This window comes from Herpailurus yagouaroundi, unplaced genomic scaffold, assembly GCF_014898765.1.
Source record: "Herpailurus yagouaroundi ecotype Mexico unplaced genomic scaffold, PumYag 140, whole genome shotgun sequence".
NCBI classification, from domain to species: domain Eukaryota; kingdom Metazoa; phylum Chordata; class Mammalia; order Carnivora; family Felidae; genus Herpailurus; species Herpailurus yagouaroundi.
Window position 1 is genome coordinate 63,293,218 of NW_024412395.1, and position 26,918 is coordinate 63,320,135.

Sequence of the window (26,918 nt, forward strand, 5' to 3'; positions counted from 1 at the left end):
AAAAAAATTACTCCACTCACTCTACACACAAAAAATAATTCAAAATGGATTATAAACTTAAACATAAGAGCTAAAACCACAGAATTCTTAGAAGTAATATAGGTATAAATTTTTCAACTGTGGGTTAGGCAATGGTTTCTTAGGGAACCAAAAGCAGAGGTAACCAAAGAAAAAAAAAGACAAATTAGGCTTCATCAAAATTAAAAACTTTTGTGCTGCAGAAGATATTATTAAGAAAATGAAAAAAACAGCCCACAGAACAAGAGATTTGCAAAGCATGTATCTGTTACTGGACTTGTATCCTAACATATAATGAATTTTGTATCTCAGAATTAAAAAGGCAAACAAAACAATCCAAGTGAAAAAATGAGCAAATGATATGAACAGATATTTTTCCAAAGAAGATACACAAACAGCCAATAAGTAGATGAAAAGATGTTCAACATCCATCATTTCAGGAAAATGTTTAGCAAAACAAGGAGACACCATTTCATACACACTAGCATGGTTATAATTAAGAAGACAGACAGCAACAAGTACTGACAAGGATACAGAGAAAGTGAAACTTTCATACACTGCTGCTGGGAATGAAAAATGGCACAACCACTTTGAAAACAATTTGGCACTTTCTCAAAAGGTTAAACATAGAGTTTCCATATGACCTAGCAATTCAATTCCTGGCATATACTTAAGAGAAAGGGAAGCATATGTCCACACAAAAACCTGTATATGGATAGTCACAGAAGTATTATTTATAATAGCCAAAAAGTGAAAACAACATAAATGACCATCAACTGATGAAAGGATAAATAAAATGTTGTATATCCATATAATGGAATATTATTCAGCAATTAGAAATGAAGTATTGATACATGCTACATCAATAAACCTTGAAAGCATTATGCGAAGTAAAAGCCAGTACCAAAAGACTACATATTGTATGATTTATATGAAGTGTCAAGAATAGGCAAACTTACAGAAACAGAAGGTAGATTAGTGGTTGCCTAAGGCTGGGACTAGGAACAATTAGGGAATTACTGCTAATGGGCATAAGGTTTCTTTCTGGAATGCTCTAAATTGGCTGTGGTGATAGTTACACAACTCTGTGACTATAAATAAAGCTATTAAAAATACGTATCAGTCGGTTAAGCATCCGACTTCGGCTCAGGTCATGATCTCGCAGTTTGTGAGTTTGAGCCCTGAGTCAGGCTCTGTGCTGACAGCTCGGAGCCTGGAGCCTGTTTCCGATTCTGTGTCTCCCTCTCACTCTGCCCCTCCCCCGTTCATGCTCTGTCTCTCTCTGTCCCAAAAATAAATAAACGTTGAAAAAAAAATTTTTTTTAAATAAGTCACATGAATGAAAAGTACAGCATAGGGAATATAGTCAATAATGTTATAGTAACTTTGTATGGTGACAGATGGTAGCTATACTTAATCAAGGCAAGCACTTCATAATGGATATAAATGTTGAATCATTTCATTGTACATCTGAAACTAATGTACTGTATGACAACTATACTTCAATTAAAAATAGATTAATTTAAAAAAATACATGCTTGGTTTTTTTTTTAAATATGAAGTTCTATTGAAAGTTTGCTAAAAACTAAACATAATTATGTTGGTGCTAAGAGAATTAAATAGTTGCTCAGAATATTAATTAGTATTCTCATAATCCACACACCAGTGTATTCTCAAGGAAGGATTCTTTAATGTTTTAACTTTTTTTTCTACAGTTGTTTCCACTTAACAATTTTGCACTAGTCATCATACATGGTTTTCAATTATAAAATCGTAGGACAATCATTGATCTCAAATGTTTATGCAAAGCACTGTGGGAGAAACAAAAATATAGAAAACACGGTCTTCAAAATGTTTACAACTTAGTATAAATTTAAAAGGAAAAACACAATTATAATGCAAGGCAGAACTTATTTAACTCTACAATGGATAAACAAAAAGTTGTCTGATAATAATAAGAAAAAAATCCTTTATTGCCTGGGGATCAAGGAATGTTTCTTAGAAGATGGCAACTCAATCACGCCTTAAAAGATAAGCAGGATTTCAAAAGGCAGAAACAGAAAAGGGCAAGATTTGCAGGTAGAATAAATGAGAGGATGACACAGACAGATGTGAGCATGCACATTGGGAAGAACTAGTTACCTCACAGGATACATATATGAAGAGAGGGGCAGAGGAAGAAAAGGAAAGGGAAGAGCACAGGACAAGGATGGACAAGCGATGAAAGATAAGCCTCAGAAAGTGAGAGGCTTCAATCTGAGAAGACTTGAGTGTCATAAAAAGACTTTAGCGTAACTTTTTCAGTCACTGCATTTCAAAATATGAAACAGAAAATAATCTTTCCAAGACACATGAAAGTTTAGAAAACATATACATGAGGTCACTTAAGGATGTGTAACTACTGGTTAATTAATGCTGGGAGTAAATAAGTGAGTTGGATTTCATGATCAAAAAATTTTCAAAACAAAAATCATAAACTCACATGTGGTTACTAATCTTATAGTCATAAAAACAGGATATTAAAATTTTATTATACCCTATAACTGACATCCTTTTATAAGACTTTTTAAACATCAATTAAAAAAAAACAGATTGAACTTTACTTTACTTAAAACAAAACAACTCCTATCTCAATGGCTTGTTTTTCTTATTCTGCTAATAATGACCATGTATAAAAAGCTATAAGCTTAAGGAAAAAAGACCAATACCAACCCACTTTACATTGCTATAGGTGACCAAGGAAGATGAACTTTCAAAATGCCCACACAGCATTTTAGTGCTGAGCTCTCAAAGATGTATTTTCAAAGGCCAGCATGCTAATTAATCACTCTAAAACAGAAACTTTACAATTGTTTTGAGTTTATTAAATTTTATTTCATATGTAACTCATATTTCATTTTAGAAAATGTTAAAATCCAAATAGAAGTTTTATTACCTTCATATCAGTTTCTCTTGGAATGTGATCCTTGAAATCTTCAATTGAACTTACAAGAAAAGGAATGTGGTAAGATAAGACCTAGGCAGGACAACAAATAAAAATGTAGACTTATTTTTAAATGGCAAATCCTAAATTTATTAAATATTACCATTCAATTATTTCTAGTTTTCATAAAAATTATTTTACTTTTTCTATTTTCACATGATTTTCTAAAGTACTAAGACACAGAGAAATGAAATATGTTTGATGCCAAGCTGAGTAAAGCCAAAATGGAAAATGCTTTAATGAAGAGTGAAGTTGAAAATGTAGTAAAGTATCTAGGCAAACTATACCTCTCACCCCCAATTTCAATACCAAAATAAAAAATAAATTTAATAACCCTAATTTCTACATATTTGATTATATATAACTATGAAAACTGGAATTTTAAGTAACTTTTAATTTCTGGGAAATTAACAGGGATTATTTGACTGGATATGTACTTATAATGGTTTCTTACATCTCTAAGTGCTTCTTGTGCCAATGATCGGAAGGACAAAATTACACCAATTATTGTCATCCTCTTCAAGACACTGTCAACAGCTAAATTGGAAGAAAGGAGAGGAGAACAACAGGAATTAGAGTCTTTCTTAACTTTGGAGAAAACTTTTAGTTATAAAATTCCCATGATAAAAGGCACAATAGCAATTTGATTAGAACAAGTGATTAAAGAGGCAAAGGTACTGAAAGCTGATATTAAAACTAAGGAAATTATAGTTTACTTCATATGGAGTACACACTATTCTTTAAAATGATTTAGATAGTTCACCAGAATCTTGAAATAATCACATAAGCAGCCACCCAGATAATCCTCTCAGAAATGGTAGAAGTAGGAGGGTGGAGAGAGAGACTCGGGAGAAAGAGGAAGTTGTCAGAGTGGACAGGAGTTAAATGCCCAGAGGTCTCAGAACATGGAGATGATAAATTCTTAAATTGTTGAGGTGTGGAGAGTCAAGAAACAAAAAATGACACTGAGATCACAAGCAGTTTTGGTAAGACCAGGGTGCTAAAGACTATAAACAGATTTGATAATTTACATTTTGTTAGAAAGCATTATTCTGAAAATTATTATTATATATTCAGTATTAAAACTTAACAAACTCAAGGCAATTAGAACTGGAAGGATCAATACTTTCATATTTTAAAAAGCCAACAAACATTTACTGAATTATTCCTGATATATAAGGCATAATACTGTATAATAAGAACACAAATATAAACAGAATAATAATCTAGACATTAAGTAACAGTCTAAACGGACTGTCAAGAAAACTAAGAAAATATGATCCTATTTATGAGATAAAAGATATACAGTTGACCCTTGAACAACACAGGTTTGAACTGTGCAGATCCACTTACATGTGGATTTTTTTCCACAGGTAAATGAAGTACAGTACTATAAATTTATTTTCTCTTACGATTTTAATAACATTTGTTTCTCTTGCTTACTTTATTGTAAGAATACAGTATATAATACATATACCATATAAAATATGTTAATCAACTGTTTATCAGTCTTCTGGTCAACAGTAGGCTATTCGTCGTTAAATTTGGGGGGAGTCAAAATTTCTATGCAGATTTCTGACTACAGGGGCGGGGTCAATGCCCTTAAACCCCATGTTGTTCAGAGTCAACAGTATATAATGTATATATATACACATACATATATATATATTACATATATATACATACATATATATACACACACACACATATATATATACACACATATATTTGATAACATATTTCTAGAAAAACATACAGAAAACTGTTAACTATAGTTGCCTTTGAGGAGTAGGATTGCAGAGAACTGTTTTGACTTTCTACGTCCTGTGTGGATTGTTTAAAACTGACCATAGCATCTGTATTAAAACATACTAACAGCCATAACATAAGCCAAAATGTGATGAGAATTAAAACAGTAGTGTTAATAAAATGAGGTGAGGCACAAATATGTTATACAATCCACATGAGCAGGAACTAGTCTAATCAATCAATATTTTTAATCTTTCTCTAACACTCAGTGGAGTGAAACTCAGACTAGAAGATGTTTAATGACACGGTTATTCAAGAAAGGAGACTAGGAAATTGTTACGATCCAGAAAAGGAGAGAAGAAAAAGGGTGAAAGGAACTATTTAAGAAAATATCACCCAAGATGGTCATAAAAGAACATTAAGAAGACAAAAGCATTCCACATCAGCAAACAACAAAAAAAAAGGGAATCCAGAAAAAGGAAAGGCAGAGAGTATATCAGAAAATAAGTAGTGTGGTATAATCATATATTTTCCAAGTGATGATACCCAGAACTTAATCAAATAATTTTGCCAAAACTATATCTCACAACCTCCCCTTGAACAATAATGACACATTAAAAGTTCTGAGGGGCGCCTGAGTGGCTCAGTTGGTTAAGCATCTGACTTTGGCTCAGTCATGATCTCGCTGTTCGTGTGTTCAAGCCCTGCATCAGGCTCTGTGCTGAAAGCTCAGAGTCTGGAGCCTGCTTCGGATCTGTGTCTCCCTCTCTCTGCCCCTCCCCCTCACACTCTATCTCTCTCTCCCTCTCTCAAAAATAAACATTAAAAAAATTTTTTTTCAAGTTCTGAGGAACTTCATGGTAAGAAATGTGTTTAACTTAATTGTTAATGAATTATTTGCCATACCTTTTTAACCACTGGCACTTCCTCTTAGCCTCCATAATTTATTAATATCTTGCTATGCTTTCAATGTTTAAGTCTCCACAAAATTCATATATTAAAATCTTAAGCCCAAAAAGCTGATGGTATTAGGAGGTGTGGCCTTTTGAAGGTACTCAAGCCATGAGGGTGGAACTCTCAATAATTTAATTACTGCCTTCAGTAAGAGAGGCTTCAGAGAGAACCTTATCCCTTTCAGTTATGTGAAAATACAATGACAAGTCTGTGACGCTTAAGAGGGGCCTCACCCAACCATGCCAGCAGCATGAATTTGGACTTCCAGACTCCAGAACCGTAAGAAACAAATTTCTGTTGCATACAAACTACCCAATTTTTGGTATTTTATTGTAGCGGCCCAAACAGGCTAAGGCATATCCCAAGACTAAGAGCAGAGGCTATGTGGATCTCAGGCCAGGCAAGAAAAAGCAGTGGGGAAAATAAGGTTTCTAGAAAGAATGTCGGGATAGGAGGTTGATCCAAATAATGGCTTTCTAATGCCATGCTAAGGAGTTTGAGACTATGCTCCAGCAAGGAAAGGTTAGTAGTTCAGGTTTGTTTGTTTGTTTGTTTGTTTGTTTTTTAATATAAAGAGTGATAGGAAAAGAAACCTTTAGAAATATGACTTTAAATGTGGAAGATGGTTTAGAAAGGGAAGACTGGACTCATTAGGAAGCCACAACTGTAGTTCACAAAATAATGACAGAGCCTTAAATGGGAACCATGGGAATAAAAGGAATAGATTCAGGCATCACATTTAAGAGGTGGAGTCTGAAGGAGTTAAAAGCTCAAATCTATGGCAGGTAACATAAAATAGTTAAGTAGAATGGGGAAACAATAATGAGAGGAAGGAACTGGAGAAAAAAAATTCTAAAGGGGGCAACTGCTTATTAGCTCCAGCCAATCACTGCCATGTGGGGAAATATGTCCTAGGGTTCAGGAAGGAAGCCAGAAGTTTGGATATTTATGCAAAAATCTTTCATTTTTAAAATAATGATCAAAGAGACTGTGTTTTGTTTTGTTTTGTTTTTTAATTTAATGCAGGATAGAGCCAAGCAAATTCTATCCTTGGGCCAAACATAACCCACCAATTTGCAGACTCTAATCTGGAAGATACAGCTACTGGATGTGGAATGTGATGACAAGAAGAGTCAGAGAGCATACCCAAATTTCCCTGTGAGAATCACTGGCTGAATGGCATGGGAGGTAATAAAATGGCAATAAAAGTGTACCATGCTTTCTCCCCACCCACTTATACCTCCCATGAGGGGAATATCCTTCCTATTCCAGAGATGTTGCCAAGTACCTGTGGGTCATATAGCTGTAGATATCTAACCGTGTTTCTCAAACTTCAGTGCGAGTCAGAATCACTTGTTGGGTCCCAGCAAATTGATTTAGTAGGTCTGGGGTGGAACACCAACAATTTACATTCTTAACAAACTCCAGTCCATGGACTACACCCTTGTCAAACTAGCACTTGGTATTAAATGCCTGGAGCTCCAGAGGGAGAATCAAGGCTAGAGATGAATATTTAAAGAAACACTGATACATAAGACTGGATACATTTTCCCAATAGGAGTGTAAAATGGTGGCTTGCAAAAGGTAAGAGACAAAAGTATTGGCAAATGAAGAAAATGAAGTTTCAATAAAAAGGAGAGCAAAAGGTAATACTACAGAGAAATCAAGTAGAATAAGAAAAAGGACCAGATTTTGAAAATGGATAGTCACTAATGGACCTGTTCCAGAAAGGTTTCAGGAAAGTAACCACATTATGATGTACAAGAGTAAATAGAAAATTTGGAAGACAAAAGAGCAAATTCAAGCTAGTAAAATTTAGCAACGTGAAGAATGGTAGGGATGAATAAGAGGCAAGCTTAACAAAAAACAATAACAAGTTTTATTTTACAAGCAGTATCTGGCTTCCAGGGGGTAGGGGGTTTTTCTGGGATCAGGGAAACTGCTTGCAATAAGTGTAGCAAAGTCAGAGTATGACAGCACAGAGGAGAATGCAATTAAAATCACTAAACTTTATAGTCCAGAATGGATAAGGAAGTAAAACCAGGAAGTGGCTGATTAGAAATTAGAGAGAGGTCAAAGTTTCAATAAGCCAGGACAAAAAATTTAATAGGGGCAAAGGAGTGAGGAGTGGGAAAGCCATAAGACAGGACTATGATCTGAGAGTGAGTTTCAAATTCAAGATTTTACCAGTACAGCAATTTCAGGTGATAAAGACATTCAAAGTACTGCTAAAGTAAAGGTCTTTGGAGGCAACTTGTAGGTTTGCAGATGGTGGCAAAGTCAGGGCAAAATTAGAAAATAAAGATTTATAATAAGAAAGTCAATAGAGTGATTAACCTAGCCCCATGAGACACACTGTGAGAAAACAGAGACACATTATTAAATTTGCTCAAGTCACATAGCTAGAAAGTCCTAAAACTGAAGATTAATTCCAGACTACGCCCCAATTCAAAGCTACTTTTAATAAATTATACTGCTTTTTAAAGGTATTAAAAGAATGTGGTTGTCAGCTATGAAAGTCAAACTGCTACAAAAGTACATCAACTTCTGGATATAGGGTAAAGGAAGCACAAAGATAGGGATCTAAGACAAAAGAATTTTGGAAAATAGTTCAACTGAAAGAAGAGCTTTCTCTACTCCACTAAATAAGCCATTCGCAAGCAGATCTTTTCTTTTTTCAAATCCCCAAAAAGATTTAATAAATTCTATTTAAAGGCAAATTTGACATACATGGGTCATTAAGACTCAGCAATTTAGATTTTGGCCAATTCTGTTAAGTCATGAATCACCACTACCATATACAAAAATTCAAGTAAATAAAATCTACATAAAGGATTATGAATTTTACTTTGAAAATCTGCAAACTGTTTGGAGTTTTAACAAATTTCATTTTGTTTCGATTCTACAAACAAGAGAGTTAAAGTTAACAGTAAACAGGCACTGAACATTGGAGTGGATTAAATGCTTCTAACCAGATGATATTGTCAAAACATTATTTATTAGTAAAAAGTTAAGTAGTTAGGCTGGTTGGGCGATCTATTAAAAAACGGGAGAAACACACAATAAATAATTAAGAATAAAGAAAACAAGACTAGAAAATGTAAGTACATAGTAAAACAATGAACAAAAAAGATCAGGTAGAGATTTAAAAATAATTTCCTACTAAATATTTATTCACACTCTACCTCCCTCTAATACTACCAACTCAGTACTTTCATTTTTAGCTTTTTAATTTCATTTTTTAAGTACCATACAGTAAATCTGACCTTCTTTCCTTCTTTTGGTATATAGCTCTAGGAAAAAAAATTTAATGTATAGATTTGTGTAACCACCTCGCCACTGTGGTAACAGTTTCATCACCCCAAAAAACTTCCTTGTTTGCTTTTCCCAGTTCTGGCAACAACTGACCTGCTCTACAAGGCAACATATCATATAGTTTAATTTTATACTAATTTTTATTTAAAAAGCTTGCATTTTTTAAAGCATTTTTGAAGACAGACTAATAAAGTAATTCTCTAAATCATTTTACACTTTTATAAAGTTTTATATAGCTGCCTAACATTCAAAAGAAGATTATCAGAGGGTGCCTGGGTAGCTCAGTTGGTTAAGTGCCCGACTTTGGCTCAGGTCGTGATCTCACAGTGTGCTGAGGCTGAGCCCTGCATCAGGCTCTGTGCTAATAATAAGCTCAGAGCCTGGAGCCTGCTTTGGATTCTCTCTCTCTCTCTCTCTCTCTCTCTCTCTCTCTCTCTCTGCCCTTACCCCACTCATACTCTGTCTCTCTCTCAAAAATAAAAATTAAAAATTAAAATAAATTAAATTAAACTAATAAATGAAATTAAAGAAGATATTGGGGCACCTGGGTGACTCAATCAGTTGAACATCGGAATTCAGCTCTGAACCCTGTGTTGGACTCTTATGCTGACAGCTCAGAGCCCGGAGCCTGCTTTGGATTCTGTGTGTCTCTCTCTCTGCCCCTCCCCTGCTTGTCCGTGCTCTCTCTCTCTCAAAAACAAACATTTTTAAAAAATTTAAAAAGTAAATAAAATTATCAAAGGAGAAGTATTATGTAAAATACATGCATGGCTTTAATTTTCCTCACGACGATTTTTTATTTGGGAGAATAAACTCTGGTTTTCTCAAATACAAAGAATATTTTATTTGGTATTTGATTAATTTTCTACTGTTGGAATGGCCTTTATTTTTTCAAGCTTATTTATTTATTTTGAGAGAAAGCGAGCAAGCAGGGAGGGGCAGAGAGAGAAGGAGGGAAAGACAGAGAATCCCAAGCAGGCTCTGCACTGTTAGCACAGAGCTGGATACAGGGTTCAAAGTCACAAACCATGAGATTATGACCTGAGCTGAGAACAAGAGTTGAACATTTAATTGACAGAGCCAACCCAGGCACCCCGGAAAGGCTTTTAAATGAATCATAAAGTATGACTTTAGAATAATTTTTAATTATAAGTTCAAGTACAAAGCAAATGAAAATAAATTCAAGTGGATCTAAAAGTTACCTGTCTAAATATACTTTAATATATATTTAAGATTCACTGTTGTTTCACAACATACATCCCACAAAAAAATCAATGTCAAGAAGACATTAAAAACAAATTTTTTTTCAGTTGTAGGGCTCAGGTTTTCATGCAATGAATACTAGTTAGCAATAAAAAGAAACAGATTACTGATTCACTTAACATAGCTGGGTAAATCTCAAAAACATATTGAATGAAAAAAGGCAGACACAACAGTATATGCAGTGTGATTCCATTTATATGGAGTTCTAGAACAGGCAAATTTAATCTATAGTGATAGAAATCAGATTAGTTTTTGTCTGGGTTTGGGGATGGTGAGAAACTGACTACAAAGGGAGAGGGAACTTTCTGAGGTGATGGGGGTGCTCTGTGTCTTGACTGTGGTAAAGGTTACTTGGATGTATACATTTGTCAAAATCCATCAAACTGCTCATTTACATGCACAGATTTCATTGTATGTAAACTACACCACAATAAAGTTGATTTTTAGAAAGTTAACTCAAAAGTTAATTCTCCTTTAGTCTAAGTTAACATAGACTTACTTTGTATTAAATGAGTTTATAACTAATCGATAATATTCGCTAAATATTTGATCATGGGACTAAGAGTATGGTAAAAAAAAAAACCCAAAAAACCAACTGTGACATACATCAGTCATGTACTTAAAATATCCTCTGACTGCAAGAATTTTCTGGTTCTCTTCATAAGCTAAGGAGTGCTTATATTTATGTTTGAATAAAGGCTTAATTCAAGGTCTTAATACTTACAGAAAGTATCATGAGTTACTCACATGATAATCTTTTAAAGAGTGCAGCCATCTGATCTGGTTTGTCAAAGCTGGTCCTCATTTGTGTTAGCACATCAACATTCTCTACCACAAGTTTCTAAAACAAAACAAAACAAAACAAAAAGTAAGAAAGATTCTAGCTTAGGCATAGACCTCCTTGCATTAATGAGACAAGAGCATGTTTGAAATCACAATCCAGCAAGTAGGAAATACAATTCATGAAATCCAGATGCTCTATGCTATATACTTTTGTTGTTGGTTTAAAAAAAGAATCTTAAAATTATTTATATAGGATTAATGTTTTTATTCCGTTTGAAATTCAAGAAGGGAGGATGGTTCAAGAAAAAGCAATAAAGATAAACAGGAGGATAAAGGATTATCTAATGCTTAGGCACAGAACAGCATCAATAATAAAAAACAGACACTGAAGTGGATATAGAGAGCAATAAATTCCAACTAAAAAAAAAAAACGCAAAAAACAAAAAACTTGCTAAAGTTAAAGGCAGCCAAGGACAGCCTACAGTTCACCACTAGATGTATACAATCAGAGGGAGAGTAATTTCTGGGGTATGTACCACTTCATGGGGATTATTAATAGACCAAGGTTTCCCACACAAATTATAAAATGGAAGTGTTAAAACTCTCTACCTTCTTTCAGAGACCACTGAGAAAAAGGAAGAGAAGAGAATGGAGGGATAAAAATAAGGGAAGGGAGTACAGACAGCTATTAAAGAACGCATAACTCTTTAAAGAAGGTTTGTCTTAAAAGGTGTTTTGGAAAAGTAATTTAGTTTAGAAATTATAATTAAATATAGTCAATTGGATTCTGTAAGAGATAATGGTTTTATGTATGTGGAAAGTCTGGATGTAGTATTTAAATATCCAGGGATGAAGCCTGGGCATATTTCAAAGTACATACAAATCCAAGCTTCATTCTTCGATATTTCAATTCAGCAGGCCTGGCTGCAAAGATTTAACAGCAAGCGTATTGTTAAAGTGCCATGAGGGTTTGTCAAAGGCTGATGATAACTGATTCAAGGGGAATATGAAAACCTATACAGAATGTTTATAAAAATCATTTTTCCTATACTAGTATGAATTTTGTTTACGTTACTTGATATCACAGGCATACCTAGGAGATATTGCAGATTTGGTTCCGGACCACTATAATTAAGCAAATACCACAATGAAGCAAGTCAAATAACTTTTTGGCGTCCCAGTGGATACAAAAAGTTATGTTGACACTACACTGTAGTCTATAAAGTGTGCAACAGCATTATATCTAAAAAAACAATGTCCATACTTTAATTAAAAAATACTTTATTGTTAGGATGGCTCAGTTGGTTGAGCATCAAACTTCGGCTCAGGTCATGATCTCAGTTTGTGGGTTTAAGCCCTATGTCAGGCTCTGGCTGACAGCTCAGAGCCTGGAGACTGCTTCAGATTCTGTGTCTCCCTCTCTCTCTTCCTCTCCCCCACTCATACACTGTCTCTTAAAAATAAACATTAAAAAATATTTTATTACTAAAAGTGCTAACCATCATCTGAGCCTTCAGTGAGTTGTAATCACAAATCATTTTAACAAATATAGTAATAATGAAAAAGCTTGAAATATTGGGAGAATTACCAAATGTGATACAAACATGAGCAAATGCTGTTGGAAAAATGATGCCAATATATTTGACACAAGGTTGGCCACAAACCTACAACTTGTAAAATTGCAGTATCTGCAAAGTGCAATAAAACGAGGTATTCCTGTACTTCAGATTATTTCTCTTTATGTTCCCACCTGTAGTCATATTTGTTTGCTAAACTCAACTTCTACAATCTCTGATGAAAATGCCTACTCTTTCTGGAGCTAATCCAATACCTGTTCCATGCTCAAACTTGGTTCAATCAATACACAAAGTATATGCTCAACCCTGAAAGTCTTCCTGCACTCTGAACATAATACCACATATCACTGAATCATACACCACTGAATTTTAAGTGCACCATTATCTTATGGGCCATTAAGGAAAAAAAACCAAACAAACAACCTTCACTAATTAAATTGACACAGTGTTTCTAATATACAACTTTAAGACATCTATAATTTCAGAAATACTAATATGGAATAACTGTGTTTTAGAATCAATAAATTACGGTATATGGTTTTTTAAGTTTATTTAGAGAGAAAGAGTGCAAGCGCATGGGGGGCAGGGGAGAAGGGCAGAAAGAGGAGAGACAGTAGTATATGTTTAATAGTAAAGACACTGTAATCACTTTTTTTTTTTTTTCGAACGTTTTTTATTTATTTTTGGGACAGAGAGAGACAGAGCATGAACGGGGGAGGGGCAGAGAGAGAGGGAGACACAGAATCGGAAACAGGCTCCAGGCTCCGAGCCATCAGCTCAGAGCCTGACGCGGGGCTCGAACCCACAGACCGTGAGATCGTGACCTGGCTGAAGTCGGATGCTTAACCGGCTGTGCCACCCAGGCGCCCCTGTAATCACTTTTAAGCTCCTGTACCCGGCAATTTACAAATAACCCCATTTACCTATCCACATGAGAGGTGACATTCTAATTTCAACTGAAGAAACTAAGGCTTGGAGAAATTAAATAATCTGTCCAAAGTTAGAGAGATACTAAACAGTGGATTATGCAATCTAAATTCAGGTATGTCTGATTTAAAAATCCATGATCTCAATCCCTAAAGAAACGGTTCCCATTTTTTTGTATGTATCAGAACAATCTAGAGGACTTATTAATTAAAATATACATTGCTTGGTCTTAGTCCCACAACAGATTTTAACTGGCTCAGTTGGAGGAGAGTGCGACTCTTGATCTTAGGGTTGAGGTTCAAGCCCCATGTTGGGTATGGAGCTTACATAAATAAAACTTAAAAAAAACCAACTGTGCATTGCTAACAAGTTCCAAGGTAATGCTGCTGCTGCTACAAGGACCATACTTTAAGAACCATTACCCCAAAGTGGTTTGCACATTATCCCCCCCCCAAAAAAAAAAAATTTAATGATGTCTCTACTTAAAAAGTTTATACATTTTTAAATGTTTTTCTTTTCTCCCTCAATTGCATCCTGAAAGAGAGCTCTCTACACACTTAAAGCCATTGATTAATATCATTGGCAAATGGGCTGCAAGCTGGAAGTAACATTAGTGAATACAAATCAAATGAAACATATCAAGAGTACTAAAAATAAACTCGGTTTTCAGGTAATAAGAAAGTGTTAAATTCTTGGCACAATACATATTTAAATTTCCTACTTCATTTGAAAAAAAAAAAAAAAAGTCTTCCATGAAGAACTGGAGGAACTGATCTATAAAATGCCAAAAACGATTCTTTTGGCAGGATTAAAAGGAGATATTGACTCAATGGGCACACCACCAAATGAAACACTCCAAGAATTTTAATAGGAAAGAAGACTGGCTGTTTTCTTCTTCAGAGAGCAATGAACATATTTTACCATGAATATGCATGCACAGTGCTGACTATGTCTGACACACAATTTATTCACGACCATTAAATATAAAGCAGCTCTCCTTTTTTTCACTGACAAATTTACTCTTTGAAATAAAAGGGTCCTCAAGACATAGTATAGAAGGCAAGTTGATGCATGCTTTTTAGGACCCAAGCAGGGCTCAGAAGTTGTAGGCAGTGACATAGAAAGACTTAAACCTAAACAAGAGGGTTATTACATGTCTGTATAGGGGACTGTTGCACATCCAACCTCTCACCATCTTAAGAAGTGATGCCAACAAGGACAACTCTAAATTCAGGAGCAAAAGTTGGTGGTGGGGGTGGAGGGTGTAGCAGGAGAGAAAATGACCTGAGACGGCCAACTAGAGTACTGAATCTCCTATTCCACACTCCAATGATCTCCAACAGACTTCCACTCTCCACCTAGAGGTTACGGTTTTTGAAAAAGTTTGTAAGAATTACTTGAAACTTTTCTCCAAAGAATATTTGTTATCTTCTGCCAAGTACTTTGGGGCACAACTCATCCAGGACCATCTTAATCCATATTTAAGACTATATATTCCTTGAACAAAGAGAGTAACACCAAAAGGGCTGGAGAACCTGGGAGGGGCAGATCATATCCAGTTCACAACTGCCCTTGGTAGGCTAATTTAGACCTCTTTTCTCCAAAAGACAACTTAAAAAGTTGGAGAGCTATATAAAGAAAGAGTCTTCTTTCAAAGAAGCTAAAAAGATAAGTAAGCTATAATCAAGGAGAAAGTGGGAACTCAGAAACATAAGCCTAGCACTGGAAGGCTTATATAATAACCCTTTGAGGTATCTGTATAAAGAGAGTGGAGGGGAATTTAAGCAGATTTCCCACTCTCCATTGCAGGTAGGCTTTGGGTTTTATTACAGACCTCCTTGCTCCACAAGACCACAAAAACTGTGTCTTAATCTTACAAATGTTGCTTCTTGATTAGCAAATGTCTTCAGGTCAAAAGTGGCTTCCAGTGCTAGGCTTGTGTCTGACTTCCCACTTTCTCCTCGATTTTAACCTACCTACCTTTTTTTTTAGCTTCTTTGAAAGAAGAATCTTTCTTAAATTTTTTTTTCAACGTTTATTTATTTTTGGGACAGAGAGAGACAGAGCATGAACGGGGGAGGGGCAGAGAGAGAGGGAGACACAGAATCGGAAACAGGCTCCAGGCTCCGAGCCATCAGCCCAGAGCCTGACGCGGGGCTCGAACTCACGGACCGCGAGATCGTGACCTGGCTGAAGTCAGACGCTTAACCGACTGCGCCACCCAGGCGCCCCGAAGAATCTTTCTTAATATAGCTCTCTAACTTTTTAAGTTGTCTTTTGGAGGAAAAAAAATGGTCTAAATAACCTAGCCTACCAATACTTGAAGCGAAACACTAAATGTTATTTCTTCTTGTAATTTCATAAATTAGGTCATTCTAAGGGCAGTAACTTTATAGGACACTAAAAAATGCAAAACAATTATAATCACCACTGGCAGACTGACTACTTTTGGAGATTGATCTCAATGTGAGAGAATAATATACAACACACTGAACTTGTCTATATGAAAAATCATTATATTATGATCATAAGATTTCTTATGTAATAAAATACAAGAATACACATGGAACTATGCCTCAGTACACAGAGGCCAGAAATAAAGTCATAAATAACACCTTCTCTAGTTCTTAATAATACACAAGTAGCTGAAATCCGATAAATTTGGACTATGTATGTATCTTTGTTAAAAGGGATCTCTTAGAAAATCATTGTAAAGTACTGTGCAATTCCAGAAAACTGAATCATTAGGACTAGCTTTGTTGTTGTTGTTTTTATTTATTTTTATTTCTTTGAGAGACAGAGACAGAGCACAAGTGGGGTAGGGGCAGAGAGAGAATTGAGACACGGAATCCAAAGCAGGCTCCAGGCTCTGAGCTGTCAGCACAGAGGCTGATGCAGGGCTCAAACTCACAAACTGTGAGATCATGACCTGAACTGAAGTCGGACGCTTAACCGACTGAGCCACCCAGGTGCCCCAGAACTAGCTTTGTTTTGAAGAAATTTCAATGGTAAAGGCACAATGCTAGAAATGTAAACCTTTCATATTTATGGTTGACCATCTGAAGGAGTCTTTTGAAAAATAGTTAATCAAATTAGGATTTAAACTTGAGAAGTAAAAAGGTAAAAATAGTAAGTCCCTAAATACCAAAACATAATCATGTGATTGTTAAAAAGTCTTCCTACAAATACAACCTCCTATCATTAATAAAATATACAAGTTTTTATGAAGATAAATAAAAAGTCAGGCCAAGTAAGAGAACTCACATAGAAGATTTCTAAAATGCTAAAATCAAGGAAAGACTATATGCCTACAAATTGGACAACCTGGAAGAAATGGATAAATGCCTAAAAACATATAAACTACCAAAACTGAAACAGGAAAAAATAGAAAACCTGAAAAGAAACTGAACCAACAATAAAAAAAAAAAAAAAAAAAAAACTCCCACAAAATAAAGTCCAGGGACAGATGGCTTCACAGGCAAATTCTACCAAACATTTAAGGAAGAGTTAATACCCTATTTTTCTCAAACTATTCCAAAAAACAGACAAGGAAGGAAAACTTCCAAATGCATTCTGTAAGGCCAGCACTCTGATACCAAAACCAGATAAAGATTCCACTAAAAAAGAAAACTACAGGCTAACATCCCTAATGAAAATGGACATAAAAATTCTCAATAAAATACTAGCAAACCGAATCCAACAATATATTAAAAGAATCAGGGCGCCTGGGTGGCGCAGTCGGTTAAGCGTCCGACTTCAACCAGGTCACGATCTCACGGTCTGTGAGTTCGAGCCCCGCGTCGGGCTCTGGGCTGATGGCTCAGAGCCTGGAGCCTGTTTCCGATTCTGTGTCTCCCTCTCTCTGTGCCCCTCGCCCGTTCATGCTCTGTCTCTCTCTGTCCCAAAAATAAATAAACGTTGAAAAAAAAAAATTAAAAAAAATAAAAATAAAAAAAAAATAAAAGAATCATTCACCACGATCACGTGGGATTTACTCCTGGGTTACAAGGGTGGTTCAATATTCATAAATGAATGTGATACACCACATTAATAAAAGAAAGGATAAGAACTATATGATCCTTTCAATAGATGCAGAAAAAGCATCTGACAAAGTACCACATCCACCACTCATAACAAAAACCCTCAGTAAAGTAGGGATAGAGGGAATATACTTCAACACAATAAAGACCATATACAAAAACCCCACAGCTAATGTCATCCTCAATGGGGAAAAACTGAGAGCTTTTCCTCTGCGGTCAGGTGCAAGATAAGAATGTCTACTCCCACTACTGTTAATTAACATAGTACTGTAGGTCTGAGCCATAACAATCAGACAACAAAAAGGAATAAAAGGCATCCAAATGAGCAAGGAAGAAGTAACACCTTCACTATTTGCAGACAATATGATACTCTATATAGAAAACCCAAAAGACTGCACAGAAAAAGTGCTAGAACCGATACACAAATTCAGTAAACTGACAGGATAGAAAATCAAAGTACAGAAATCTGTTGCATTTCTATACACCAATAATGAAGCAACAGAAAGAGGAATTAATGAATCAATGGCATTTACAATTGCACCAAAAACAGTAAGATACCTAGGAATAAACCTAACCAAAGAGGTGAAAGAGCTGTACTCTGAAAACTATAAAACACTGATGAAAGAAACTGAAGACACAAAGAAACAGAAAGACATTCCATGCTCATGAACAAATAGTTAAAATGTCTATACTACCCAAAGCAATCTACACATTTAACACAATCCCTATCAAAATATACCAGCATTTCAGAGCTAGAACAAACAATCCTAAAATTTGTATGGAACCACAAAAGACCCCGAATAGCCAAAGCAACCTTGAAAAAGAAAAGCAAAGCAAAGGCATCACAATTCCAGACTTCAAGTTATACCATAGAGCTGTGGCCAAACAGTATGGTATTGGCACAAAAATAGACACAAAGATCAAACAAAAAGAATAGAAAACCCAGAAATGAACCCACAACTATATGGTCAATTAATCTTAAAAAAGTAGGAAAGAATATCCAATGGGAAAAAGACAGTCTCTTCAACAAATGGTGTTGGGAAAATTGGATAGCAACACACAAAAGAAACTGGACTAATTTCTTACACCATACCCTAAACTAAATTCAAAATAGATTACAGGGGCGCCTGGGTGGCTCAGTTGGTTGAGCGTCCGACTTTGGCCCAGGTCACGATCTCACAGTTTGTGGGTTCAAGCCCCACATCAGGCTCTGTGCTGATGGCTCAGAGCCTGGAGCCCAGAGCCTGCTTCAGATTCTGTGTCTCCCTCACTCTCTGCCCCTCCCCCGCTCACGCTCTCTCTCTCTCTATCTCTCTCTCTCTCCTTCAAAAATAAATGTTAAAAAAAATGCATTAAAGACATAAATATTAGACATGAAACCATTAAAATCCTACAGAAGAGGGGCGCCTGGGTGGCACAGTCGGTTAAGTGTCCAACTTCAGCCAGGTCACGATCTCGCGGTCTGTGAGTTTGAGCCCCGCATCAGGCTCTGGGCTGCTGGCTCAGAGCCTGGAGCCTGTTTCCCATTCTGTGTCTCCCTCTCTCTCTGACCCTCCCCCGTTCATGCTCTGTCTCTCTCTGTCCCAAAAATAAATAAAACGTTGAAAAAAAAAATTAAAAAAAATAAAATAAAATAAAATAAAATCCTACAGAAGAACACAGACAATAACCTCTTTGTCATCGGCTGTAGCAATTGTTTTCTAGATATGCCTCCTGAGGCAAGGGAAACAAAAGCAAACATAAATTACTGGGACTACATCAAAAGAAAAAGCTTCCGCACCACAAAAGAAACAATCAACAAAATTAAACGGCAACCTACTGAATGAGAGAAGATACCTGCAAATGACACATCCTATAAAGAGTTAGTATCTAAAATATATAGAACTTACAAAACTCAACACCCAAAAAACAAATAATCCAATTAAAAATGTGAAGAACAGACATTTTTCCAAAGAACACATACAGATGGGCAACAGACACATGAAAAGATGCTCATCATCACTTATCATCAGGGAAATGCAAACCAAAACTACAATCAGATATCACTGTATACCTGTCCGAATGGCTAAAATCAAAAACACAAGAAACAACAGGTGTTGGTGAGGATGTGAAGAAAAAGGAACCCTCTTGCACTGTTTGTGGGAAGGTAAACTAGTGCAGCCACTGTGTAAAACACTATGGAGGTTCCTCAAAAATAGAAGCTACCTAAAAATAGAAATACCTACAATCCAGCAATCATACTACTAAGCATTTACCCAAAGAATACAAAAATACTAATTTAAAGGGATACATGCACCCCAAAGCTTACAGCAGCATTTTCTACAATAGTCAAATTATGGAAACAGCCCAAATATCCATCGAATGATGAATGGACGGACACACACACACACACACACACACACACACACACACACACACACGGAATATTAGTCAACCATAAAAAAGAATGAAATCTTGCCATATGCAACAATATGGATGGAACTAGAGAATATTATGTTAAGTGAAATATGTCAGTGAGAGAAAGACAAATACCATATGATTTCACTTACTTATATGTAGAATTTAAGACACAAAACAAATGGGGATGGGGAAAAAAAGAGAGAGACAAAGAAAGAAACAGACTCTTAACTATAGAGAACAAACTGATGGTTATCAGAGGGGAGGTGGGTGGGAGGATAGGGTTAAATGGGTAATGGGCATTAATGAGTGCACTTGTGATGAGCACAGGGTGTTGTATGTTAAGTGTTGAATCACTAAATTGTATACCTGAACTAGTATTACACTGTATGTTAACTGGAATTTAAATAAAAACTTAAAATCACAAAAATAAAATGTTAAAATCAAAAGTTTTAGAAATACAATGGTAGTATCCTAAACCATCTTTGTTTTGGAGCGTATAGTATTTAATGAGAAACCCAAGCTAATGCACACTCATGCTTCTCAATTATTATCAACCTTAGTTCTTACACAAAAAGTTTCTTTTGTCTAGGTTTGTGAGTTAAGCTGAATATTGTCAAATATTTAAAGGAGAAGTCAGCCAAGAAACAACACTCTTGAGTCAGAAAATTCAACAGCATTAAAAAAAAAAATCAACACTATTTATACTCTCATCAAAACTTTAAATTTTAATAATATTCAAGAAAAGAAATAGTCACCCAGAATACAATAGAAATGTTAAAACATAAGCTCCTCTCATTTCTTTTTTAAGAATACAGGATGTACTTGACAATATTAATACCTAAGGACAGAGCTAAGAGAGTTATGTTCATAAATAAAGTATTAGTAAAAGATTATGACAAAATCTGCACTCAAAAAAGATCTGGGGGCACCTGGGTGGCTGAGTCGGATAAGCCTCTGACTCTTGGTCTTGGCTCAGGTCATGATATTATGGTTCGTGAGATCAATCCCCTCATAGGGGCTCTGTGCTGACAGTACACAGAGGCTCTCCCTCTATCTTTCTGCTCCTCCCCTGCTTGCACACATGTCCTCTCTCTCAAAATAAATAAACATTTTAAAAAAAGATATAGAAATAATAGTATCTAACAAGATAAATTTTTAAAAGACAAACAATAAAGCAACACTTAAGTCTAAAGAAAAAAATACAAAATCAAGGATGTGGAGAGCCGTGGTTCAAGGTCAACATGTGAAAAAAAGAAAATTTATGATTGTAAGTTAACATGAAAATATTATGTTATAGGTACCAAATGTGTCAAAGCAATCTTAAATTGTACTAGTAAGTGTAGTGTCCACAATGGATAAGTGTACCTTTACTAATCAGATCTCTAGCTGAAGTTTATTCTCAGTTCAAGGCACTATTTTCTAAGAATGACACAAACAATTAAGATAGAATTTGTATAAAAGACAGAGAGATTAAACATGAATATATTTCATATGGAGAAGAGAAAGGCAATACACTACTAAAGTTTTTAAATATGTGAAGGGTGATCTTGTTAAACGCAATCTCTGCCTCTTGACATTAGAATGAAGACCAATCAGGGGTGCCTGAGTGGCTCAGTTGGTGGACTGTCCCACTCTTGATTTTGGCTCAGGTCATGATCTTATGGTTCATGGGTTTGAGCCCCGTGTCAGGCTCTGTGCTGGCAGCATAGAACCTGCTTGGGATTCATATTCATTCTCTCTCTCTCTCTCTCTCTCTCTCTCTCTCTTTCCCTCCCTCCCTCCCTCTCTGCCCCTCCCCTGCTCTTTTCCTCTCTCAAAAATAAATAAGCATAAAAAAAAAAAAAGAATGAAGACACATCAAAAAATCACTACTCAGATTTACTCAACATAACTAGAGATATGCAGTAACTGAAGAGACTGCCTCATTTTCAAAAACACCAGATCATCCTCCTAGAGAAATGTAGTGTACCTTCCTGCATTAGATAAGTGTGGGTTAGAGGACTGCTTAGATCTCTTTCATTTCTAAAAACAGCATAGCACAGGACTAGTATAAGGTCTAGGGCTAGACTGACTATGTAGGTTCAAAGTTCAAAGTTTAGTTTCACCATTTTCAAGCATGTGAGCCCAGAGAAGGTACTTAGTAGTTCTTGATCTTACTTTTTTAATTTGTAAAATAGGGGCAATACCACCAGTTTTATGTCAGGAGCTTAGAAAAGTCCTGAAACAAAGCAAAGGGTCAAAAAAGCTACCTATTTTTATTTTTGCATCCAACAGATACTTAGCAAGTACCTTCTATGTGTGGACACTGATTTAGCAAAGTTTTAAGAGGGTTTATAACTAAGTTTTTATTCTTGCGACAGTGACATAAATACATGACATGAAAGGTCACAATAAGATACACAAAAAGGTGAATAAAAAGAATAAAAAGTGATGCTTGCTGTTTTTAAAAGTGTGGTCAAGAAAGGATATTCTGATAAGGTAACATTTGAAAAACACACAAATATTATGAGAAGACAATACTTCAGTGAAAAGTATTTTGAGGTAACAACAAGCAGGCCAACCAGGCTGGAAGAGTTAAGGAGGTAAGAAAAGCAAAAGGCCAGATCCTATAGGGGCCTTCCAGTACTGTTAAGGACATCAAATCCCCTTGAACTCTCATAAATACAGATGCAGAGACCTAAATAAGCCAATCTGTACCACTACATGACAATATTCTATCCATCACATTAAATAGCAAAGAAGCACCCAAAATACTTAGTAATTCCAGAAGTACCTATTATTTAGTCTGAAATAAAAAATAGCTGGCAAAAGTGAAATTTTCTTGAATTCAAGGAAAAGAATATCTTGCCATAATTCTTCTATTATCTCATACTGAAAAGAATACAAGAAAGTGAACTGAAGATGAAAAATCTGTTACCTAAAAAATAACAGAATAGAAAAGAGATCATGTATTTACAGGGGAACGAATCTAATAAACAAGAACGATATTACTTGTGAAGAACTAAAACTGTCATTGCAAGGTTTAGCATTTAAAACTATATAAAGTATACAGTGTGTGTATTTAAAACCCACATATAAAAGTTGAATTTTATAAAAGAATTGCAGAATGTTCTTAGAGGATAATGAACATGAAAAATACCAAGTAATAATTACTCAGTGCTTATTGTGGATGAAGAACTATGCTCAGTACCTAAGCATTTGATATGTATCATATAACTCTTTCAAAGTAAAAGCTTAGTGAGTTTAAACTTTGCCCAAAGTCAAAGCTCATAAGTGAGAGGACTGAAATTCAGGTCTTAAAAGCTTGAGTTCTTAACCACCGGGTAATACCACGTCTCCTTTTAGTCACAGACTCTTACATATTTTATTCATTCAGCAAAATATTTTTTACCTTGCAGGAATTGGCTTATCCTATATAACTGCTAAGTTTTCAGTAAATTGGATTACCACATTTAGACTTCAGTGCTCTATGTAAATGCAAGCTACTTATCAATGCTACCTACCATGTTCTTAAATTAAAAATGCAAGGCGCAAGTAATCACCAAAAAATTTCACAAAGGGCACAATTTAAAATATGCCTCTTGTATTCTGTTAAGTTATAAAGTTTTGGTGGTTCAAATTCAAATTCTTTCAAAAACTAGATAGTTATTATATACAGACTCATTCAATATAAATCACCTTAGAGCTGGGATATTTCTAAAAGACTTTAAAAAAGTCATTTAAAAGGCTGTTGCTTCAGCCCTTTTACATCTTAACAAAATGTTAAGCATTCTAAAGAAATTTTTTATCTACCTTAAAGGGTGTAAGATAATTTAAAAGATTACTTAGTAATAAAAAAACAATGAGCCCAGGGGCACCTGGCTGGCTCAGTTGGCAGAGCATGCAAATCTTGATCTCAGAGTCTGTTGAATTCCAGCCCCACATGTGGCATAGAGATTACTTTAAAAAAAACCAACAACAACCCAGTGAGCCTAATAATGTTTGCAACATAAACTGTGGGAAATAATACATTCAAACTACAAATTTAATTTTTTTTTCAACGTTTATTTATTTTTGGGACAGAGACAGAGCATGAACGGGGGAGGGGCAGAGAGAGAGAGGGAGACACAGAATTGGAAACAGGCTCCAGGCTCTGAGCCATCAGCCCAGAGCCCGATGCGGGGCTCGCACTCACGGACCGCGAGATTGTGACCTGGCTGAAGTCGGACGCTTAACCGACTGCGCCACCCAGGCGCCCCTCAAACTACAAATTTAAACAAATGACTTTGGCTGGAATTTTGAACAGTCCTTCAAAGAAAAGCATTATGGTACTATAGAATCAAGACTTGACCAAACATCAAGAAATCTGACTTTCAATCTCCTTTAGCAAGTCATTTCACCTCTCTAGGCTTTCAGTTTTTTCATCCATAAAAGAGAGAGTATTAAATGACAATGCATTTGAAAGGCCATCGTAGCTCTATAATTTCATTTACATGAGAATTTTCATGTTGGGTTAAGGTAATTAACAAAATAGACTTGTTCATATTCTTGAAATGTTTTTTCAGGAATCAATGTTTCAAAGCTAAAACTGATAAAGACTGTATTACCTTAAGTTCAGCAACTTGTGATGAGATATGCCACATAAGGCTCTCACTTAGGAACTTCATACCATATGGGCCTAGTAGTTCTGATAACGACCTCATTTCTGAAAGGAAATGTAATTAATTTTACACTCTGATAGAGCAAATACTTTAAGAAAATGAATATTAACATTTTGGAATGTTCCATCATAGAAGCAAATTATTAATGCAAAAATCTCTAGTCTCTAGAATAAAAAGGAACACAAATGCAAAGGTAAGTCTAAGATATAATGTATCATTATGCATTGAATGAACGTAACTGAATGAAAATAGTTGTAACAATGAAAAGCCAAAAGAATCAAGGTTTCTTCACTCCATTAAACATGTCATAGGTTTTATTCACCTGATATGTCAGAATATTCCTCTGCATTGAATGTTAATTCATTTTCTGTAGGTAAGTTCACAAATGCTTTCATTGCAGGGAAATAAGCTATATGACCATTGCTGACTTGTCTTAACAAAGTTTCCAAATACCTAGGAAGAAAAAGTAAATTTATAACTGGGAGAAATTAATTCAAAGTTTATGGTATTATTCAAATTATGGTATACATTCCTGCATTAAGATGACTGATGACACAAATGAGCACTTACTGATAAAAAATAACTTTCCTAAGCATTTCACCACAAAGAAACTTTGTATCAATCCAAATTTCTAAATGTGCTCCTTACCAATTTGTGTATAGACTTGTAATGGTTGGTTCTCCATGACTGTCTAAATGTTGTGTTTGCTGAAGAAGAACATTATTAAACACTCTTGTAATATCAATTTGCACATAGTTTTCTATCGACTGTAGTACAGTCATGTATGCTCTTACACTTGTTAGAAGCTCTGATGGTTTTGCAATTTCCTGTGTGGCTTGATTATACATAGTCATTCCAACAATTGACCTGGGTAAGGGAGGGAATAAGAAATGAACTTTTCCATTTATGTACATAGGCCATTCAACCTACTGATCTCTAATATTAAGTATGCAATAAAATTAATTTTAACATACTAATTGTTACAAAGTAATGAAATTATTATCTTCCCAAGAAACCATCTTAAAAAAGAATGAACACCCAAAAGCTATAATAAGGTAGAATTAGGATTTTAAAAATTCTAAGGACATCAATAATAACAATGAATTAAGGATAAAGAGGGTCTTAAAAAATTCCTTTAATAGGACTCACTGTCTCTAGCAAGCACACTGGACTATTTAATCCATAGCTCAAACTCATCTGGCACAGTTATGTGCTAGTATTTTCTTAGGCTTTATATCAATCACCCTCATGTTTAAATCCTTGCAATGTATCAAAAATAAATAAAAACATTTAAAAAATTTAAAAAAATAAAAAAATAAAAAAAATAAACCCCTGCAATGTAGTTACTACCACCACCACTTCACAGGTAAAAAGAAACTAAGGCTCAGAACTGAAGTCAACTAAATATAGTCACTTTGTTTGGAAGTAGTGTGCCTAGGCTTTGAACCCACAACTGCCTTAGTGCTGCCCTTCAACAAAATGCATGACAGTTAAAACAAGGCAACAAACAAAAAACTTTATTGTTCTTTAATTGTTCACAGCACGTGAAACACAGTTCTGTTAGGTTTATATCCCAATAAACTATAAAAGCCTAAAAAGAAACACAGATTTTGAAAATACTTTCCCTTCTGATCTTTTCCTACATTGGCCACCCCTATTTTACCATCTTTAAAACTCCTTGAGCATTGGATTTATAAAGATCTTAGACTTATTTATTTGTAAGGATAAATCCTTAAAGACAATGACAAACCCCATCGATAGAAAACAATCCCAGAAAACAAGGATTCAAGGCAATAATTGCTATCCTTGTATATAACCCCTAAAGTCCTAAGATTGTGCTCAAGTGATCAGTAAAACCCAACCAACTAACACAGCTATTTGTTTTGGCAAAAAAATCTTTCCCCGTAAACAAGTTTACAGCTTTGCCTTGATCCTGATCACTAAGTGGATGTTTTGTTACAAGAACATGTTTCTCTGTGGAGAACATACTTACAGAAGGAAAACAAGGGAGCTGAAAAGTGAGCTCTATCTTCCACCCACAACTCTACCACCCCGCTGACTAGAGAATAATAAATACCAGAAGCTGTAATGTCCCTTTTGTCTAAATACTATTCTGGGTTTCACTGTGAGGCTGCCTACCTTACTAATTTAGGATAGTAAAAGACAGTCTTTGTTTAACACCTGACTAGGCAAGTGATGACTTAACACACAATTTAGTGCCCACTTATACATTCTCTTATTTTGTTCTCTAATTGTTAAAGTCTTCTCA

The 26,918-nt window shown here is 35.3% G+C and overlaps 1 protein-coding gene across 5 annotated transcripts in view; it reads right to left on the reverse strand.

The window, feature by feature from the left end:
• The window catches only part of NCKAP1 (NCK associated protein 1), a 109,281-nt gene that overhangs the window by 6,471 nt on the left and 75,892 nt on the right, over positions 1–26,918 (reverse strand). For all 5 annotated transcript variants that reach the window (XM_040475579.1, XM_040475582.1, XM_040475581.1 and 2 more), the window contains 6 exons: positions 25,298–25,516; positions 24,972–25,102; positions 24,596–24,693; positions 11,030–11,123; positions 3,456–3,538; positions 2,954–3,034 (listed from right to left, as the gene is read on the reverse strand). In XM_040475579.1, the coding sequence (XP_040331513.1) occupies positions 2,954–3,034; positions 3,456–3,538; positions 11,030–11,123; positions 24,596–24,693; positions 24,972–25,102; positions 25,298–25,516 (706 nt within the window). The remainder of the gene's footprint in view (positions 1–2,953; positions 3,035–3,455; positions 3,539–11,029; positions 11,124–24,595; positions 24,694–24,971; positions 25,103–25,297; positions 25,517–26,918) is intronic.